Source organism: Oncorhynchus gorbuscha, linkage group LG03 (genome assembly GCF_021184085.1).
Source record: "Oncorhynchus gorbuscha isolate QuinsamMale2020 ecotype Even-year linkage group LG03, OgorEven_v1.0, whole genome shotgun sequence".
Taxonomy (NCBI): domain Eukaryota; kingdom Metazoa; phylum Chordata; class Actinopteri; order Salmoniformes; family Salmonidae; genus Oncorhynchus; species Oncorhynchus gorbuscha.
Window position 1 is genome coordinate 90,262,016 of NC_060175.1, and position 22,450 is coordinate 90,284,465.

General features: G+C 42.5%; 1 protein-coding gene across 1 annotated transcript in view; it reads right to left on the reverse strand.

Annotated features, from left to right (window-relative positions):
* hspg2 (heparan sulfate proteoglycan 2) overlaps positions 1–22,450 on the reverse strand; it is a 225,051-nt gene that overhangs the window by 160,326 nt on the left and 42,275 nt on the right. Inside the window, 2 exon segments of the mRNA XM_046344359.1 lie at positions 6,603–6,668; positions 7,080–7,212. Coding sequence (XP_046200315.1) covers positions 6,603–6,668; positions 7,080–7,212 — 199 coding nt within the window.

Below are 22,450 nucleotides of genomic sequence, written 5' to 3' on the forward strand. Positions count from 1 at the left end.
GGGAAGGGAGACTCAACAGCAATGTGTCTGTCCAAACCAATCCAACTCAGAAAAACAGTACTGTTCCTTCTCAACTAATGTCATGTTAAGATCTAAAAATGGAACGGTGAGCACAGTTCCACCACTGTGCACTACTGTCTCTTGTACATTAAGGACCCGTGGAAGAGTTTCAGGGAAGTGTTGCAAGGGAGAGGAGAAGTGAAGAATGTAGCTATTTAAGTACACTGCAGCCCTGGCATTCATTGCTGTCAGCCAAGGCATATTGCTACTATTAAGACAGGCCCATTCTCTGAATCAGACATTATGTCAGAGTAATGGATACAGTATTTAGTCATGGATATTTACTGGCAACTAAGACAAGTCCAAAATGTAACACTGACTGAACTTGAAAGAGAAAGTAAAAATAGACACTGAGTGCCTGGATACCAGTAGAAAAAAGACAACACTGTAGCCATGTCAAGTAAGACTGGATAGTAATTAACTGATGGAAACCCCAGAAATCCCATATATTCTGAAGAATCTGTGGATAAACAAATACTATTCAGACTTGTTCAACTTTGTTCTTTACTTGAATAGCCCTGTGTGTAGTATGTTTATCCGCCAAATCTGCTTTGACCCTGAGGTCACTCATCCAAGCTTCCCAGCAGGATTTAGTCGAGAACTACAAAACATGAAACCCACCCTATGTAGGGTGTTCTCTAAGATCATCAATGGGTCAACAAACCACTTAAATGCTCCCATTCTACTGAAGGAGGCTTAAGAACTTCAAATCTACTACTGTGAGTGTGATCTGCTAATGCTGAGAACTATCAAGTTCACACGACCTAGATTCATTCGTTTACATGGCTGAGTTAACTCCTGATGCAGTCATCCTTATACTGGGTCCTTAATTGGGGGAATTCTGGCTTGTGTGTCCAACCTGTAATTCACCTGTTTAGTCATGGCTAACTGTGGATGTCCAACCAACCATGATTCAGTGCTCCCTATACAGTAGATATCCAGCAAGCTAGGTTTCAGTGCTGAGCTCTTTCCTGTAGCAGATTGTTCTGCAGAGAGCACATGCTTGCCCCTGACTGCCCCAGATCTTATGTCAGCCCTGTAATGCTGCTACAAAAACAATTATTCCATCACGATGTAATGAGCTCCACTAGCTGGCTGGTGGCTGCCAGTCAACACCGTCTGGCACTATGAACCAGCCACCATTACAAAACAGTGTGGAGGGGACTTAGTCTTTGGGCTAGAAAACGATCATGATCCTCAGTTCAAGTTCACCTGGTGTTATTTTTACCCGATGAGTCCTGCCGTTCTAGGTTTCTTGAACGAGAACACTGTGTTGAGGACTAGTACCACGAGACGACACTAGCTATACTCCTAAAGGGCTAAGGACACGATTGCCTTAAGTCAACTCACTACTGTTATTGCCTGATTCCAGTGAGGTTAATAAGATGGGAAGGTGAATTAAAGTTTGAAGTAATTAGTGGCACCATACAAAATTGCATGAATCAGGCAATAACCTGCACATAACCATACCAGGCTGACGAGCACAGCTATAAACAGCAGATATGGTTCCCTGGGGGAATCTAAGGGGAATACCGCTAGATCATCTGATAGTATAAACTAGAAAACAAAAAAGGGATTGATGTCCTCGATGCATGGCGGGTCTTAATGCTTAGGTCAAGTAGGTCAAGTAGAATAGAGAAAGTCCCACACTTTGCTAACAAGAACTCCTGTTGTCCAGACTGTCATCCAACCCTTGGCTAAACACAGCACTATAGGTGGGAAAATACAGCTAAGAGGTGGTGCTCATTGGGTTCAAGTCACACCACTCACTCCAAATTCAGCCAGACATTTTGTAAACTCATCTCTCACTGGTTCTGTTAAATGTAGCTGAGTATATTCAGTGGTGCCTATACTGTGCATATCTGCTCTCAGAAGGAAAGCTCCTATTGGCATAGATCTACAAATCTCAAAGAGGACAGCACCAGAATCATGGGAAGGAGATGGAAGGATTGCAAAGCAAAGATGTTTGTGTTGTCTGCTTCAGCTTTTTGTTTGTCTTCCTCTTTCATGTGTGGTATTGTGTTTTCACCTTCTGCCATTGGATCAAAGGAAGAAATGGGAATGTTTACATCTCGTGCATCTCTGCCTCCCTGTTGTGAACAGACACTCAGCACTGTGAAATAAGATGGTGCAGCCGGATGTGGAGGAGACACTATTCAGAGACAGACAGACAGTTTCTCCTGGAAGCATCCATCTACTAGACACTGAAATAATGCCTGTCTGAGGGAGAGAAGGTTCTGGTTGGGTTTAGTTAGTTAGTTTATTAGGATCTATTTTAGCCAACCACATGGCTTATTTTCCGAGACAGGGCCGTGCACAGACCTTTAGGGGGACATGTGCTAACCCCCCCCCCCCCCCAAAAGAGGGGAAAGTAACATAATCTGATGGGTAAAGTATTTTGAACTGGAATAAATGATGCACTTATTAAGAATGACAACACAATTCCAGTCAAAACAGAAGATTGTAAGAAATACTGTAGGCTACTATATGCAGCCCAACTCCATTTTCCAACTCCATTTGTTGCCACTATCATGTATCCCAGCGGTTTGCAGATTTTTGACCAGCAACCCCAAAATGTAGTTGCCAGCCTTGTAGCCCTGTTCTTCCTTACAAATATTGTAATACGTTTGCCAGAATATGTTACATCTTCATCCTATAATATTGAAGGCAGTGCGATGTTACAGCTGCTTATCTTTAGACATATAGTCAGTAGCCAACAACACTAGGCCTATCCGAAATATGAAAAGGATCAATCAAATTGCCAGGTAGCCTATTGTTCTGACTAAGATGAGTCAGTAGTAGATTGTTCTGTCTAAGATGAGTCAGTAGTAGATTGTTCTGACTAAGATGAGTCAGTAGTAGATGTCAGTAGTAGATTGTTCTGGCTAAGATGAGTCAGTAGTAGATTGTTCTGGCTAAGATGAGTCAGTAGTAGATTGTTCTGGCTAAGATGAGTCAGTAGTAGATTGTTCTGTCTAAGATGAGTCAGTAGTAGATTGTTCTGGCTAAGATGAGTCAGTAGTAGATTGTTCTGGCTAAGATGAGTCAGTAGTAGATTGTTCTGGCTAAGATGAGTCAGTAGTAGATTGTTCTGGCTAAGATGAGTCAGTAGTAGATTGTTCTGGCTAAGATGAGTCAGTAGTAGATTGTTCTGGCTAAGATGAGTCAGTAGTAGATTGTTCTGTCTAAGATGAGTCAGTAGTAGATTGTTCTGGCTAAGATGAGTCAGTAGTAGATTGTTCTGGCTAAGATGAGTCAGTAGTAGATTGTTCTGTCTAAGATGAGTCAGTAGTAGATTGTTCTGGCTAAGATGAGTCAGTAGTAGATTGTTCTGGCTAAGATGAGTCAGTAGTAGATTGTTCTGGCTAAGATGAGTCAGTAGTAGATTGTTCTGGCTAAGATGAGTCAGTAGTAGATTGTTCTGGCTAAGATGAGTCAGTAGTAGATTGTTCTGGCTAAGATGAGTCAGTAGTAGATTGTTCTGGCTAAGATGAGTCAGTAGTAGATTGTTCTGTCTAAGATGAGTCAGTAGTAGATTGTTCTGGCTAAGATGAGTCAGTAGTAGATTGTTCTGGCTAAGATGAGTCAGTAGTAGATTGTTCTGGCTAAGATGAGTCAGTAGTAGATTGTTCTGGCTAAGATGAGTCAGTAGTAGATTGTTCTGGCGAAGATAAGTCAGTAGTAGATTGTTCTGGCTAAGATGAGTCAGTAGTAGATTGTTCTGGCTGAGATGAGTCAGTAGTAGATTGTTCTGTCTAAGATGAGTCAGTAGTTGATTGTTCTGTCTAAGATGAGTCAGTAGTAGATTGTTCTGGCTAAGATGAGTCAGTAGTAGATTGTTCTGGCTAAGATGAGTCAGTAGTTGATTGTTCTGTCTAAGATGAGTCAGTAGTAGATTGTTCTGGCTAAGATGAGTCAGTAGTAGATTGTTCTGGCTAAGATGAGTCAGTAGTAGATTGTTCTGGCTAAGATGAGTCAGTAGTTGATTGTTCTGTCTAAGATGAGTCAGTAGTAGATTGTTCTGGCTAAGATGAGTCAGTAGTATTGTTCTGGCTAAGTCAGTAGTAGATTGTTCTGGCTAAGTCAGTAGTAGATTGTTCTGGCTAAGTCAGTAGTAGATTGTTCTGGCTAAGTCAGTAGTAGATTGTTCTGGCTATGTCAGTAGTAGATTGTTCTGGCTAAGTCAGTAGTAGATTGTTCTGGCTAAGTCAGTAGTAGATTGTTCTGGCTAAGTCAGTAGTAGATTGTTCTGGCTAAGTCAGTAGTAGATTGTTCTGGCTAAGTCCGTAGTAGATTGTTCTGGCTAAGTCAGTAGTAGATTGTTCTGGCTAAGTCAGTAGTAGATTGTTCTGGCTAAGTCAGTAGTAGATTGTTCTGGCTAAGTCAGTAGTATTGTTCTGGCTAAGTCAGTAGTAGATTGTTCTGGCTAAGTCAGTAGTAGATTGTTCTGGCTAAGATGAGTCAGTAGTAGATTGTTCTGGCTAAGATGAGTCAGTAGTAGATTGTTCTGGCTAAGATAAGTCAGTAGTAGATTGTTCTGGCTAAGATAAGTCAGTAGTAGATTGTTCTGGCTAAGATGAGTCAGTAGTTGATTGTTCTGTCTAAGATGAGTCAGTAGTAGATTGTTCTGGCTAAGATGAGTCAGTAGTAGATTGTTCTGGCTAAGATGAGTCAGTAGTTGATTGTTCTGGCTAAGATGAGTCAGTAGTAGATTGTTCTGGCTAAGATGAGTCAGTAGTTGATTGTTCTGGCTAAGATGAGTCAGTAGTAGATTGTTCTGGCTAAGATGAGTCAGTAGTAGATTGTTCTGGCTAAGATGAGTCAGTAGTAGATTGTTCTGGCTAAGATGAGTCAGTAGTAGATTGTTCTGGCTAAGATGAGTCAGTAGTTGATTGTTCTGTCTAAGATGAGTCAGTAGTAGATTGTTCTGGCTAAGATGAGTCAGTAGTAGATTGTTCTGGCTAAGATGAGTCAGTAGTAGATTGTTCTGGCTAAGATGAGTCAGTAGTTGATTGTTCTGTCTAAGATGAGTCAGTAGTAGATTGTTCTGGCTAAGATGAGTCAGTAGTATTGTTCTGGCTAAGTCAGTAGTAGATTGTTCTGGCTAAGTCAGTAGTAGATTGTTCTGGCTAAGTCAGTAGTAGATTGTTCTGGCTAAGTCCGTAGTAGATTGTTCTGGCTATGTCAGTAGTAGATTGTTCTGGCTAAGTCAGTAGTAGATTGTTCTGGCTAAGTCAGTAGTAGATTGTTCTGGCTAAGTCCGTAGTAGATTGTTCTGGCTAAGTCAGTAGTAGATTGTTCTGGCTAAGTCCGTAGTAGATTGTTCTGGCTATGTCAGTAGTAGATTGTTCTGGCTAAGTCAGTAGTAGATTGTTCTGGCTAAGTCAGTAGTAGATTGTTCTGGCTATGTCAGTAGTAGATTGTTCTGGCTAAGTCAGTAGTAGATTGTTCTGGCTAAGTCCGTAGTAGATTGTTCTGGCTATGTCAGTAGTAGATTGTTCTGGCTAAGTCAGTAGTAGATTGTTCTGGCTAAGTCAGTAGTAGATTGTTCTGGCTATGTCAGTAGTAGATTGTTCTGGCTAAGTCAGTAGTAGATTGTTCTGGCTATGTCAGTAGTAGATTGTTCTGGCTAAGTCAGTAGTAGATTGTTCTGGCTAAGTCAGTAGTAGATTGTTCTGGCTAAGTCAGTAGTATTGTTCTGGCTAAGTCAGTAGTAGATTGTTCTGGCTAAGTCAGTAGTAGATTGTTCTGGCTAAGTCAGTAGTAGATTGTTCTGGCTAAGTCAGTAGTAGATTGTTCTGGCTAAGTCAGTAGTATTGTTCTGGCTAAGTCAGTAGTAGATTGTTCTGGCTATGTCAGTAGTAGATTGTTCTGGCTAAGTCAGTAGTAGATTGTTCTGGCTATGTCAGTAGTATTGTTCTGGCTAAGTCAGTAGTAGATTGTTCTGGCTATGTCAGTAGTAGATTGTTCTGGCTAAGTCAGTAGTATTGTTCTGGCTAAGTCAGTAGTAGATTGTTCTGGCTAAGTCAGTAGTAGATTGTTCTGGCTAAGTCAGTAGTAGATTGTTCTGGCTAAGTCAGTAGTATTGTTCTGGCTAAGTCAGTAGTAGATTGTTCTGGCTATGTCAGTAGTAGATTGTTCTGGCTATGTCAGTAGTAGATTGTTCTGGCTATGTCAGTAGTAGATTGTTCTGGCTAAGTCAGTAGTAGATTGTTCTGGCTAAGTCAGTAGTATTGTTCTGGCTAAGTCAGTAGTAGATTGTTCTGGCTATGTCAGTAGTAGATTGTTCTGGCTAAGTCAGTAGTATTGTTCTGGCTAAGTCAGTAGTAGATTGTTCTGGCTAAGTCAGTAGTATTGTTCTGGCTAAGTCAGTAGTAGATTGTTCTGGCTAAGTCAGTAGTAGATTGTTCTGGCTATGTCAGTAGTAGATTGTTCTGGCTAAGTCAGTAGTAGATTGTTCTGGCTATGTCAGTAGTAGATTGTTCTGGCTAAGTCAGTAGTAGATTGTTCTGGCTATGTCAGTAGGGGCTGAGGGTTCTTACTTGTGCTGATCTCAGTCACCACTGAGGGTTCTGGTGTGCTTCCATCCTCCTCTCCACTGGGCAGATCTACCGAGAAGATGAAAGAGTTATGGTCAGTTCAGCATGCTAGTACAGTTCAAGGCCCAGGCAGGACTAGGGAGGACCAGGGAGGACTAGGGAGGACCAGGGAGGACTAACCATTCATTTACTCAACAGGTGGAACATATACTGTACATCTGAAGTGCAGCAGGGTGGAGAACGAACCCTGTGCACCTAGTGGATTATGGGGGAGAAAATAGTTCCAGTAAACAGTTAGATTAACTATGGATGTGACCACTGATGGGACCACTGCTTTTCTGTAACGACTATTCAGGGGCAGTGTGACATTCTTTACAGTATAGCATTGTAAACATGACCTTTACATGTATATCCTAAATTAAGTTTCCATATGAAAGGAAAGCTGGTTTACGATCCAGTTGTGTTGACCCCAGACCCTACCTCCTGATGCCTCGTCCGCAGTGAAGTCCTCGTCATCGTCTAAGAACCGCTGAGACCTTTGGACGACAGTCCTCTCGGAGTCCAGGTCCTCAGGCAGCGGGACCTCTCCCCACACCTTGGAGCTCTGAGCCACCTGCAGACAGCAGACACACACAACACCACAGTGAGATTTATAGGGGTTGAAGTCTAACGTCTCCAGACGGAACCCTATTTTTCAGCCCCACACTACCATCTCAGTTTTGTTGTCCTTCCAGTCCCAGTCCCCTATAGGGTTCTGGTCTAAAGCGCAGTATTTAGGGAATAGAGTACCAGTTGGGAAGTAGCCCAGGTCAGTTAGGTTACACCCAGCAGTCCTAGACGGTAGTGTGAGGCTGTCAAGCTGTGAGCTTCACGCAGGAAATAGGTGCATTGTGGTATGTTTGCATTAACGTTCGTCATCTATGTGAACTGTCGGAGACCAGTAGATAGTAGAGTAGATATGCAAGTGGTTGTGAATGAGGACATGCCATTCACAAAACTAATGCAACAAGGATGGAGGCAACTGCCAGTCTTCAACTAACCAGATTCTTAAGGGTGCTGTTTGCATAAAATTGATCGTTTCTAGTTACTTTTTAAAGGTATTTTCTATTTTATGAATTTCTGTAAATGTGTATTGCATTTTGCATTGATTTCACAATGGTTGATCAAGAGTCACTAATATCATGGAGCTTAAGCTTGGTGCAGGTGCATGATTGAACACAGAAATTGAACACCAGTGAGCTAGTTGAGGTTGACATCAGAATGTTTTGATGACACAAATCTGTTAAAGTATGCTTTAAGCTACATCCCCCAGGCAGGCAGGCAGGCAGGCGGCCTGGTCCAGAGCAGCATACCACAATCAGAGCATTATGATGGACCCTCAGCAGAGGATCAGGAATGAAGCACTTTATCATGGAAAGATTGTTAAACCATTTTCACAGTGTAGCAGTCACTGAAAGGTCCCATCTCAAAACCAGAGGGTGATCCCTTCATTACGTCAAGGTGTGAAGAGATTGTTAAATGCATTTGGAGAAGAGGGAAAAAGGTATGGGATGGTGTTCATTTTCATACCTGCATTTGATAACAGTTCAATAGGGGAAGGAGTCTATATTCTCAAAGGGATCTAATCTCTGTGGAAGGTCATTACTGACACAATAAAACTACACAAATCTAATTGAAGACATTGAGCACTAAGGCAGCAAATCTGATATCTGATCATCTTGATAATGCATTGATGATACCACCCAAGTTATCCAGCCTACTCTCTCAACTTCAAAACTTCTGGTACAAAAACAGAGCCTTAACCTCTCTCTTCCTGGGTCCATATCATCCCCACCGGACCCTGTTGTTGTCCAAACCTGAGCTATATGTTTGCATACTTCCCAGGCAGCATGCCACCCTTGGCATTTCCAGTTGGCATGGCACGCCAGTTCCCATTTCCACCCGCACCCATCATGGCATAGTTTCCCATTTAAATGTCTCCGACTAATAAATAACTTGATCTCTCCCTCAAATCCTATCTGAACACCCTACAACAACAATCCCGAGACTTTTTTAAAAGGAAACCACTGACTGGACAATTTCTTTTCACTGGAGCCAACCAGCCAACCGTTGGTGTGATCATCTCCTGCTTCCCAGTCCCACTCCCTTGGGATAGATGGGGTCTGATGGGGTTCTCTCTCTTGCTCTTGCTCTCTCGCTATGTTGTTCTTTCTCTCTCTCTTTCTTTCCCTCTCTCTCTCTCTCTCTCTCTCTCTCACTCTCTCTCACTCATTCTCTCTCTCGTGCATTCTCCCTCCCTCTCTCTCTGGACGAGAGATACTGGCAAAAAAAATCCACGCTTATCAGTGCTTCATCACTTGATAAGTTAATCAATAAAAAATGTAGCATCAGTTATCACACTTTTAGAAACATTCGGGTTTTTTCCAACCCTGCACCTTTAACACAGAAGCTAGTGTAACCTTTAGGTCCCTCTAGAAGTTGGGACATGTCCACTGTATTTATGTTCATCGTTTTTTCTGGATCAAAAAGCGGCTTAGGTGGTGGACATGGCAGGGCCATGGCAATGGTCATTTAAGTTTACACTGAAAGCGTTTTTTTTCATGATTCCTATTTTTTACGGTTTGGACTTAGGCAACCACAAAAAACGCCAAGGATTTCAATGGCAGAAAAATCCCTGTTATCATTGCCTCCAGATAAAGGTCCTGCTCCCTGCTCAATGTTTGCCGAATTGTCACTTGATATGCATCCCTGTAAGTCTTCTGTTTAGGGAAGGGCAACTGGCCCCCCTTTTTTAGGATCAATTTCCAAAACATAAAAGCAAAAATTGTTTGGGAACACAGTCAGAGTCTCAACTTACTATTGAGAGTTGGAGTAGTAGAATACACAAGGTGCAATTTCGAAATTTGGTTGTGCATCAATTGTCCCTCAATTAGCCCATGTCGCATTTTTTTTAGATTGTTAAGTTCGTCTAGCGAACTATCTAAACATCTAGTAATCATTGTCGAATTACCAACCGGGGTAATTCACAACATCTAGAAACTTTCACTCAGATATCATATTAAAAACTGCTAACATTTCTCTCCATATCTATGGCAAAATGTGTAGAATTGCCACCACTGCGGCCCCTCATGATGAGTTCAGATTTTTTGAGGCCCCCAACCTCATCAAAGTTGCTGATCCCTGGTGTAAAAGGAGGTACAGACCAAAAGCGAGAGAAACACATTCTACGGGGTATGGAAGGACAGCCGACTGAGGCCACAGGGAGAAGCCTTAAGACAAGTTAACCCCTCTAAATTTGCCCAGCTGTTGTTTACAGTGCAAGGGGATAGGAATTCTAACATTTTGTCTCCGTGAACAATCGATGACCAGCAGCATTGGCAGAACGATCAGAAGGAACAGAGGGGGTTGGGACAATGCAGCCAAGATCCCATCGGAGAGGAGAGCACTATCAGCTGTCCTGGATTTCTAGTCAAACATCTGTTGTCTTCCCAGCTAGACACAGAGCCAGCGCCAGACAGATGTGTGCCCATGAGATGGTCGTGTAATAACCTTAATATTATACATACACAAAAGCACACACACTACTCCCATCCCCACCATGTCCCTGTAACAGCCGTCAGCCAAGGCCTGTCGAGGGAGAACAGCGTGAGAAGAATGTTTTAGGGGATTCAGTTCGCCCCCTCCACCAGTCAGCCCAAATGCAGCTGCAGAATGAATGGACTATGTGTGAGAAACATCTTCATGTTGCAGACACAGCAAGGCCTAACTTAGCACTGAAACTACCAACTGTAACTCTCGTTTTGCTTCATATTTACAGCTTCCTTACAATATGTTTTTCCAGCATTACACATATAATAAATATTGTACCTTCAGAAAGTATTCATCCCTCTTGACTAATTCCACATTTTGTAGTGTTACAGGCCAAATTAAATAAATCTCACCCATCTACACAGAATACACCATAACGACAGAGTAAAATCATGTTTTTAGACATTTTTGCAAATTTATTGAAAATAAAATGTCCCTGAGTCAATACATGTTAGAATCACATTTGGCTTTCTGGGTAAGTCTTTAAGAGCTTTGCACACCTGGATTGTACAATATTTGCACATTATTCTTTTTAAAATTCTTCAAGCTCTGTTAAGTTGGTTGTTGATCATTGCTATACAGCCATTTTCAAGTCTTGCCATAGATCTTCGAGTCAATTGAAGTCAAAACTATAACTAGGCCACTCAGGAATATTCATAATTATATTTGGCCTTGTGTTTCAGGTTATTGTCCTGCTGAAAGTTGAATTCATATCCCAGTGTCTGGTGAAAAGCAACCTGAACCAGGTTTTCCTCTAGGAATTTGCCTGTGCTTAGCTCAATTATTTTATTTTTTATCCTGAAAAACTTCCCGGTCCTTAATGATTACAAGCATACACATAACATGATGCAGCCATCACTATGCTTGAAAATATGGAGATTGGTACTCAGTAATGTGCTGTATTTGACGCAAAAAAAAACACTTTGTTTCAGGACAAAAAGTGTATTGCTTTGCCATATTTTTTGCAGTATAACTTTTGCGCCTTGTTGCAAACCGGATGTATGTTTCAGAATATCAATGTATTCTGTACAGGCTTCCTTCTTTTCACTTTGTAAATAAGGTTAGCATTGTGGACTAACTACAATGTTGTTGATCAATCTTCAGTTTCTCCTATCACAGCCATTAAACTCTATAACTGTTTTAAAGTCACCATTGGCCTCATGGTGAAATCCCTGAGCGGTTTTTTCTTCTTCTCCAGCAACTGAATTAGGAAGGATGCCTGTATCTTTGTAGTATATCGATACACCAGAATTAATAGCTTCCCCACACTCAAACCGATATTCAATGTCTGCTTTTTTATTTTTACCCATCTACTAATAGGTGCCCTTCCTTGCGAGGCATTGTGGTTGAATCTGTGTTTAAAATTCAATGTTTGACTGAGGGACCTGACTGATAATTGTACAGCGCCTTTGGAAAGTCTTCAGACCCCTTGACCTTTTCTGCATTTTTTTACTTTACAGACTTATTCTAAAATGGATGACATTTTTTTTACTTTACAGACTTATTCTAAAATGGATTACATTTTTTAAACTTTACATACTTATTCTAAAATGGATTACATTTTTTTTACTTTACAGATTTATTCTAAAATGGATTACATTTTTTTTACTTTACAGACTTATTCTAAAATGGATTACATTTTTTTACTTTACAGACTTATTCTAAAATGGATTACATTTTTTTAATGCTCAGCAATCTACACACATCACCCCATAATGACAAATGGAAAACAGGTTAAGAAATTTTTCCAAATTGATAAAAAACAAAAAACAGAAATAACATATTTACAGAAGTATTCAGACCCTTTGTTATGAGACTCAAAATTGAGTTCAAGTGCATGCTGTTTCCATTGGTCATCCTTGAGATGTTTCTACAACTTGATTGGAGTCCACCTGTAGTTAATTCAATTGATTGGACATGATTTGGAAAGGCACACTCCGAGCCGAGAGACCAAAGGAAATGTCTGTAGAGCTCCGAGACAGGATTGTGTCGAGGCACAGTTCTGGGGAAGGGTACCAAAACATTTCTGCAGAATTGAAGGTCCCCAAGAACACAGTGGCCTCCATCATTCTTAAATGGAAGAAGTTTGGAACCACCAAGACTCTTCCTAGAGCTGGCCACCCGGAAAACTGAGCAATCAGGGGAGAAGGGCCTTGGTCAGGGAGGTGACCAAGAACCCGATGGTCACCTTGACAGAGCTCTAGAGATCCTCTGTGGAGATGGGAGAACCTTCTAGAAGGACAACCATCTCTGCAGCGCTCCACCAATCAGACCTTTATGGTAGAGTGGCCAGACAGAAGCCACTCCTCAGTAAAAGGCACATGACAGCCCACTTGGAGTTCACTAAAAGGTATCTAAAGACTCTCAGACCATGAGAAACAAGATTCTCTGGTCTGATGAAACCAAGATTGAACTCTTTGGCTTGGATGCCAAGCTTCACGTCTGGATGAAATCTGGCACCATCCCTAAGGTGAAGCATGGTGGTGACAGCATCATGCTGTGGGGATGTTTTTCAGTGACAGGGATTGGGAGACTAGTCAGGATCAAGGAAAAGATGAACGGAGCAAAGTACAGAGATGTCCTTGATGAAAACCTGCTTCAGAGCGCTCAGGACCTCAGACTGCCGGCGAAGGTTCACACAGCCAAGACAAGGTAGGAGTGGCTTCGGGACAAGTCTCTGAATGTCCTTGACTGGCCCAGCCAGAGCCTGGACTTGAACCCGATAGAACATCTCTGGAGAGATGTGAAAATAGCTGTGCAACAATGCTACCCTCCAACCTGATAGAGCTTGAGAGGATATGCAAAGAAGAATGGGAGAGACTCCCCAAATACAGGGGTGCCAAGGTTGTAGCGTCATACCCAAGAAGACTCCAGGCTATAATCACTGCCGACGGTGTTTTAGTAAAGGGTCTGAATACCGAATAATGCTGTAACGTAACAAAATGTACAAATATTCAACGGGTCTGAATACTTGCCGAAGGCACTGCCTTGTCTACTGCTGTTTTGCTTAGTGATTATTGTCTTAGTTCAGCCTTTTGGGGCATCCCGGGTGGCGCAGTGGTTAAGGGCGCTGTACTGCAGCGCCAGGTGTGCCACCAGAGACTCTGGGTTCGCGCCCAGGCTCACCAGCCACGACCGGGAGGTCCGTGGGGCGACGCACAATTGGCCTAGCGTCGTTAGGGAGGGTTTGGTCGGTAGGGATATCCTTGTCTCGACTCTTGTGGCGGGCCGGGCACAGTGCACGCTAATTAAGGTTGCCATGGTTGCTACTTCTCAGATAGTGTGTCAAATCAATGGGACTGTTTTCCGGACCTCTGGCAGTCTCTATGGGGGAGCCACAGGGTTCAATTCTCAGGCCGACTCTTTTCTCTGTATACATCAATGATGTCGCTCTTGCTGCTGGTGATTCTCTGATCCACCTCTACGCAGACGACACCATTCTGTATACATCTGGCCCTTCTATGGACATTGTGCTAACAAAACTCCAAACGAGCTTACACGCCATATAACACTCCTTCCGTGGCCTCCAACTTCTTTTAAATGCTAGTAAAACTAAGTGCATGCTCTTCAACCGATTTCTGCCCGCACCCTCCCGCCAGACTATCATCACTACTCTGGAAGGTTCTGACTTAGAATATGTGGACAACTACAAATACCTAGGTGTCTGGTTAGACTATAAACTCTCCTTCCAGACTCACATTAAGCATTTCCAATCCAAAATTAAATCTAGAATTGGATTCCTATTTCGCAACAAAGCAACAAAGCCTCCTTCACTCATCCTTCACTCACTCATTGCCTTACCTCCCTAATCTTACTACATTTGCACACACTGTACATATATTTTTCTATTGTGTTACTGACTTTACGTTTGTTTATGTAAACTGTGTTGTTTTGTCTCACTGCCTTGGTTTTTCTTGGCCAGGTTGCAGTTGTAAATGAGAACTTGTTCTCACCTGGCCTACCTGGTTAAATAAAGGTGAAATAAAATGAAAATGTGTGGGGTACAGAGATGAGGTAGTCATTCAAAAATCATGTGAAACACTATTATTTCACAGAGTGAATCCATGCAACTTATTTGACTTGTTATTAAGCTAATTTTTACTCATTAACTTATTTTGGCTTGCCATAACAAAACAAATACTTAATGACTCAAGAAATTCCAGCTTTTCTTAATTTGTGAGAGGCATTTCTAAAAAACATAATTCCATTTTGACATTATGGGATATTATGTGTAGTTCAGTGACACAAAATCTTAAATTCAGGCTGTAACAACAAAAAGTGGAAAAAGTCAAGGAGTGTAAATACCTTTTGAAGGCATTGGACAAGTTCCAAGATCGAATCCCTGAGCTGAAATCTGTCATTCTGCCCCTGAACAGGCAGTTAACCCACTGTTCCTAGCCTGTCATTGAAAATAAGAATTTGTTCTTAACTGACTTGCCTAGTAAAATAAAGGTAAAATATATAAACTGTTGAGTTTCAAGCCTCTCACTTTTACAGATGAGCCCAGTAATAACAAAAATATACACATCAGTACACTGTAATACCCGGGGTGTAGTGGAGGAAGAAGTCAGGTGCAGGAAACAGAAAGTTCAGGGTAGCAATACTTTTAATTCACCACACCTGTGAAAACGACACCACCCAAACAAATGCCCCAAAACACGGGGAACTAAACAGTTCAGCAAAACACACACGGACAACCGGGACTTACAGTCGTGCACAATCGTACACTGAAATAATCCCGCACACCAGCAGGCGGGCCGGCTGGATAATAAAGCCCAACCAATGAACCTAACTAAACACAGGTGGAACTAATAAACAGACAAGGGGGAAAAAGATCAGTGGCAGCTTAGTCGGCCGGTGACGACGACCGCTGAGCGCCACCCGAACAGGACCTTCGGTAGGAGTCGTGACATACACTACAAAAAGCAAAACAGAGAAGAAAACAACTTTTTTCATTCAAAGGTCCTCAATCAGCTGTCTGAAATGCCCTAAAGGCACTAAATCATCACATTGTAGTTTGGGAGATTATTCCACAATTCAGGTGTAAAAAGACTTAGACTACATATCTCTGTAAGGTCCAGATGATGAAGGGTGTACAGTATGTCTGATATCAGCAAGACAGGGAACAAAACAACACAAGCTGCATTCAGAAAAGCCCTTGATTTTTCACTCTTTATGGCAAAGTTCTAACAATATTTCCTCAAACAGGAGGAGGTATGAGAGGCGACGCTGCCTAGGCTTTAAACAGGAATGGAATGTCAACTCTAAACTGACCAGCTAGCAGCAATAAGTGGATGACAGCTTGATACGGGCATGCACGCAGATGTATACACACACGCACGCACGCCCTCCTAAAACACACACAACACACACACACACACGCACACACATCCACTCGCACATACAAACACAGTAAATCTTTCTGGTCTGCATGCTGCCCTGTGTACAGTACCACCTACCACAGTACTACCAGGCACCATGGGCCTATGTTTCACTTCTCTGACACCAGATTCGGTACTACCAGGCACCATGGGCCTATGTTTCACTTCTCTGACACCAGATTCAGTACTACCAGGCGCCTATGTTTCACTTCTCTGACACCAGCTTCAGTACTACCAGGCACCAGGGGCCTGTTTCACTTCTCTGACACCAGCTTCAGTACTACCAGGCACCAGGGGCCTATGCATCACCTCTCTTGACACCAGCTTCAGTACTATCAGGCACCAGGGGCTTATGCTTCACTTCCTGACCCCAGTTTCAGAACTACATGGCACCAGGGGCCTATGTTTCATCTCTCTGATACCAGTTTCAGAATTACATGGCACCAGGTGCCTATGTTTCATCTCTCTGATACCAGCTTCAGTACTACATGGCACCAGGGGCCTCATTTATAACCATTGGACAGGAGGAAGACTCTGGCGGCGCAGGACAGGAGGAAGACTCTGGCGGCGCAGGACAGGAGGAAGACTCTGGCGGCGCAGGACAGGAGGAAGACTCTGTAGGCAGAAGACGGAGAGACAGCCTAGTGCGGAGGGCTGCCACCGGAGGGCTGGTTCGTGGAGGTGGCACTGGATAGACTGGACCGTGCAGGCGCACTGAAGCTCTTGAGCACCGAGCCTGCCCAACCTTACCTGGTTGCATGCTCCCGGTAGCCAGGCAAGTGCGGCGCGGTGGAATAGCCCGCACTGGGCTGTGCTGGCGAACCGGGGACACCGTGCGTAAGGCTGATGCCATATAAGCCGGCCCTAAGGAGACGCACTGGAGACCAGATGCGCAAAGCCGGCTTCATGGCACCTGGCTCGATGCCCACTCCAGCCCGGCCGATACGAGGAACTGGAATGTACCGGGCTATGCACCCGCACCGGGGACACCATGCGCTCCACAGCATAACACGGTGACTGCCCGGCCCCTCTCGCTCTCCGGTAAGAACAGGAAGTTGGCGCAGGTCTCTCGGGCTTCCTTGCCAGCCGTGTTCCCTCGTGTCGCTGGCTCCTCTCTCCGGCTGCCTCTGCTCTCCTAGCTGCCTCCACCTGTTCCCATGGGAGGCGATCCCTTCCAGCCAGGATCTCCTCCCATGTATAGCAACCCGTGCCGTCCAAAACTTCCTCCCATGTCCAGGAGTCCTGACATCGCTGCTGCTGCTGCAGCTGCTGCCCGTTACCACGTCGCTTGGTCCTTTTGTGGTGGGTGCTTCTGTCACGATCGTCGTAAGAAGCAGACCAAAGCGCAGCGTGGCGTGAATGCATCATTTTAATGGATGACGAAAACACGAAGTAAACTGAACAAAAAAATAAATTAACAACGACCGTGACGTTGTTGTGCTGACACATAGACAATCACCCACAACCCACAATGACAAAACAGGCTACCTAAATATGGTTCCCAATCAGAGACAATGACTAACACCTGCCTCTGATTGAGAACCATATCAGGCCAAACATAGAAACAGACAAACTAGACATACAACATAGAATGCCCACTCAGATCACACCCTGACCAAACAAAACCTATGGTCAGGGCGTGACACAAACAGACACACAGGCACGCAGACAAGACAGACAAAGAGACACACAGGCACGCAAACGAGACAGACAGACACACAGGCACGCAAACAAGACAGACAGACACACAGGCACGCAGACAAGACAGACAGACACACAGGCATGCAGATCAGACAGACAGACACACAGACACACAAGCACGCAGATAAGACAGACAAAGAGACACACAGGCACGCAAACAAGACAGACAAAGAGACACACAGGCACGCAAACAAGACAGACAGACACACAGGCACGCAAACAAGACAGACAGACACACAGGCACGCAAACAAGACAGACAAATAAACACACAGGCACGCAAACAAGACAGACAGACACACAGGCACGCAGACAAGACAGACACACAGACACACAAGCACGCAGATAAGACAGACAAAGAGACACACAGGCACGCAAAGAAGACAGACAGGCACGCAGATCAGACAGACAGACAGACAGACACACAGACACACAAGCACGGAGATAAGACAGACAGACAGACACACAGGCACAGAGGCTGTAGACGTTTTTGCCCTGTCTGTCATCCTTTTAGAGGCAGCCTGACAGGCATCAGGGGGAAAGGAGAAAGTCAGTCCCTGAGAAAACACTGTTTTTCCACACCTATTACACTGACTGAATCAAACATGAGAGAGAGAGAGATACCCAGTGGTGACATTTGACAATGGGGGTATGACAACAGGATGTGCCTGAGTGTGTGTGTGTGCGTGCATGCGTGTAAATGCATGTAAGTTTCCTGTGTGTGCTTAACCCTTGAACGAAGTGGTGGGGGGATTGAGAAACTGCCACTTGTGCCACCAAACCTCTGGCTGAGACCCTCTTAGATAAAGAGGATGATGAGAGAAGCCCTTCTGCTCTCTGCAGAGCTCTACACAGGGTCTAATCCAAAGTGATGGGACAGGAAGGAAGCATACGAGCCTCTTTCAATAGACTCTCTGACAACTTGCTACAGTACAATGTATTTTCTGCGACAATGCTCCATACAGACATTGACACAAACAGCATCACAGTGTTTCTAAAGGGAAAAAGAGAGAGGGAGAGAGACTGTGTGTGTGTGTGTGTGTGTGTGTGTGTGTGTGTGTGTGTGTGTGTGTGTGTGTGTGTGTGTGTGTGTGTGTGCGTGCGTGCGTGCGTGCGTGCGTGCGTGCGTGCGTGCGTGCGTGCGTGCGTGCGTGCGTGCGTGCGTGCGTGAGTGTGCGTGCGTGCGTGTGTGTGCGTGCGTGCGTGTTTGTGTAAGTGGGTATGGGGAGGGTCAATTGTTGAGATAAAATCAACAGAAACATCAGAAATATAACATTCTGACCATATTACTCAGAGCGGCTGCGATCTTCCCACAGGTCATTCATTCTCTCCTTCCGCTCCCACATACGGATCATGCAATGCTACAATACGTCACAACTCAAACAGGCATTCTGCTCTGTACAGGCCCAGCATTTCTCTCTCGACACACATGCTAACATTTTGGACGTGTCCAGAGTCAGACCCAGAGCAGCTGTTCGTCATGTTGGACACAGCAAATAATCTCCTGGTAGTGTAAGGCGGTATTGTGTGTGTAGCCTATGTACAGCCACTGGGTTGAAGTCCACAATGTGTTTCCCATTACTTCTACTTAACAAGTCATTGAGAATAGTACCCTAAGGAATTCACTGAGAGAAATAGAGAAATATTACCTGCTGCCTCTGACCTTCAACTTACAATTTTACATTGCTGCATATTTTGAATGGATACGCCTAAATAACATGAAATGGGCTGATAAATTGGAAGCGTTTAAAAATAAATCAAGGAAAACAATCTCAAATAGGGAGTAAGAACACTGTTAGTTGTAAATCAAACAGGAAGTAAGAACACTGTTAGTTGTAAATCAAACAGGGAGTAAGAACACTGTTAGTTGTAAATCAAACAGGGAGTAAGAACACTGTTAGTTGTAAATCAAACAGGGAGTAAGAACACTGTTAGTTGTAAATCAAACAGGGAGTAAGAACACTGTTAGTTGTAAATCAAACAGGGAGTAAGAACACTGTTAGTTGTAAATCAAACAGGGAGTAAGAACACTGTTAGTTGTAAATCAAACAGGGAGTAAGAACACTGTTAGTTGTAAATCAAACAGGAAGTAAGAACACTGTTAGTTGTAAATCAAACAGGGAGTAAGAACACTGTTAGTTGTAAATCAAACAGGGAGTAAGAACACTGTTAGTTGTAAATCAAACAGGGAGTAAGAACACTGTTAGTTGTAAATCAAACAGGAGTAAGAACACTGTTAGTTGTAAATCAAACAGGGAGTAGAACACTGTTAGTTGTAAATCAAACAGGGAGTAAGAACACTGTTAGTTGTAAATCAAACAGGGAGTAAGAACACTGTTAGTTGTAAATCAAACAGGGAGTAAGAACACTGTTAGTTGTAAATCAAACAGGGAGTAAGAACACTGTTAGTTGTAAATCAAACAGGAGTAAGAACACTGTTAGTTGTAAATCAAACAGGAAGTAAGAACACTGTTAGTTGTAAATCAAATAGGAAGTAAGAACACTGTTAGTTGTAAATCAAACAGGGAGTAAGAACACTGTTAGTTGTAAATCAAACAGGGAGTAAGAACACTGTTAGTTGTAAATCAAACAGGGAGTAAGAACACTGTTAGTTGTAAATCAAACAGGGAGTAAGAACACTGTTAGTTGTAAATCAAACAGGGAGTAAGAACACTGTTAGTTGTAAATCAAACAGGGGCTAAGAACAGTAAGAACACTGTTAGTTGTAAATCAAACAGGAAGTAAGAACACTGTTAGTTGTAAATCAAACAGGGAGTAAGAACACTGTTAGTTGTAAATCAAACAGGGAGTAAGAACACTGTTAGTTGTAAATCAAACAGGGAGTAAGAACACTGTTAGTTGTAAATCAAACAGGAAGTAAGAACACTGGAAATCAAACAGGGAGTAAGAACACTGTTAGTTGTAAATCAAACAGGGAGTAAGAACACTGTTAGTTGTAAATCAAACAGGGAGTAAGAACACTGTTAGTTGTAAATCAAACAGGGAGTAAGAACACTGTTAGTTGTAAATCAAACAGGGAGTAAGAACACTGTTAGTTGTAAATCAAACAGGGAGTAAGAACACTGTTAGTTGTAAATCAAACAGGGAGTAAGAACACTGTTAGTTGTAAATCAAACAGGGTGTAAGAACACTGTTAGTTGTAAATCAAACAGGGAGTAAGAACACTGTTAGTTGTAAATCAAACAGGGAGTAAGAACACTGTTAGTTGTAAATCAAACAGGGAGTAAGAACACTGTTAGTTGTAAATCAAACAGGGAGTAAGAACACTGTTAGTTGTAAATCAAACAGGGAGTAAGAACACTGTTAGTTGTAAATCAAACAGGAAGTAAGAACACTGTTAGTTGTAAATCAAACAGGGAGTAAGAACACTGTTAGTTGTAAATCAAACAGGGAGTAAGAACACTGTTAGTTGTAAATCAAACAGGGAGTAAGAACACTGTTAGTTGTAAATCAAACAGGGAGTAAGAACACTGTTAGTTGTAAATCAAACAGGGAGTAAGAACACTGTTAGTTGTAAATCAAACAGGGAGTAAGAACACTGTTAGTTGTAAATCAAACAGGGAGTAAGAACACTGTTAGTTGTAAATCAAACAGGAAGTAAGAACACTGTTAGTTGTAAATCAAACAGGGAGTAAGAACACTGTTAGTTGTAAATCAAACAGGGAGTAAGAACACTGTTAGTTGTAAATCAAACAGGGAGTAAGAACACTGTTAGTTGTAAATCAAACAGGGAGTAAGAACACTGTTAGTTGTAAATCAAACAGGGAGTAAGAACACTGTTAGTTGTAAATCAAATAGGGAGTAAGAACACTGTTAGTTGTAAATTAAATGGTAACTGTTGTGAGTATGAAAACCTCATACTATAAACAATCGGCATGTCATTTAGCATTCCTGCTTGTTGTGTGCAACCCTTTATGTTCACCACAGTGGTATTCAATGTCGGGGTTGCTGGGAAACTGCAGTAGGGTCGGCAATTTATGCAGTGGGGTTGACAATTTATTTACATTATTTTGGGGGGGGGGGGCAAAACATTAAGAGCACAGATTATTGTATGGGACAACATACAAATGTTTTCTGAAAGATAATTTGAACAATTACATGTGATTGACTAAATCAGGTCAATAAAAGGATGACAAACATATTCTAATCAAAAAATCTAAATCTAATTTTATTTGTCACATGCGCCAAATACAACAGCTATAGACCTTACAGTGAAATGCTTACTTACAAGCTCTTAACCAACAATGCTGTTTTAAGAGAAATAAATGTTAAGAAAGTATTTACTAAAATAAACTGAAGTAAAAAACATGTGTTTTTTAAATAAAAGGAGAAAATAGAAAAATATTGAATAATTAAAGAGCAACAATAAAATAACAATAACGAGGCTATACCTCAACCCAATTGAGATAGTTTGGGATGAGTTGGACCGTAGAGTGAAGGAAAAGCAGCCAACAAGTGCTTAGCATATGTGGGAACTCTTGGAATGCATTTCAATTAACAGGTGCGACTTGTTAAAAGTTCATTTATGGAATTTCTTTCATTCTTAATGCATATGAGCCAAACAGTTGTGTTGTGACAAGGTAGGGGTGGTGTACAGAAGACATCCCCATTTGGTAAAAGACCAAGTCCATATTATGGCAAGAACAGCTCAAATAGGCAAAGAGAAATGACAGTCCATCATTACTTTAAGACATGAAGGTCAGTCAATGATGAACATTTCAAGAACTTTACATTTTTTTCAAGTGCAGTCGCAAAAACCATCAAGCGCTATGATGAAACTGGCTCACATGAGGACCGCCACAGGAAAGGAAGACCCAGAGTTACCTCTGCTGCAGAGGATAAGTTCATTAAAGTTACCAGCCTCAGAAATTGCAGCCCAAATAAATTATTCACAGAGTTCAAGTAACAGACACGTCAACATCAACTGTTCAGAAGAGACTGTAAATCAGGCCTTCATGGTCAAATTGCTGCAAAGAAACTACATCTATAGGACACTAATAAAAAGAAGAGACTTGCTTGGGCCAAGAAACACGAGCAATGGACATTAAACGGGTGGAAATCTGTCCTTCATCTGATAAGTCCAAATTTTAGATTTTTGGTTCCAACCGCCATGTCTCTGTGAGATGCAGAGTAGGTGGACGGATGATCTCTGCATGTGTGGT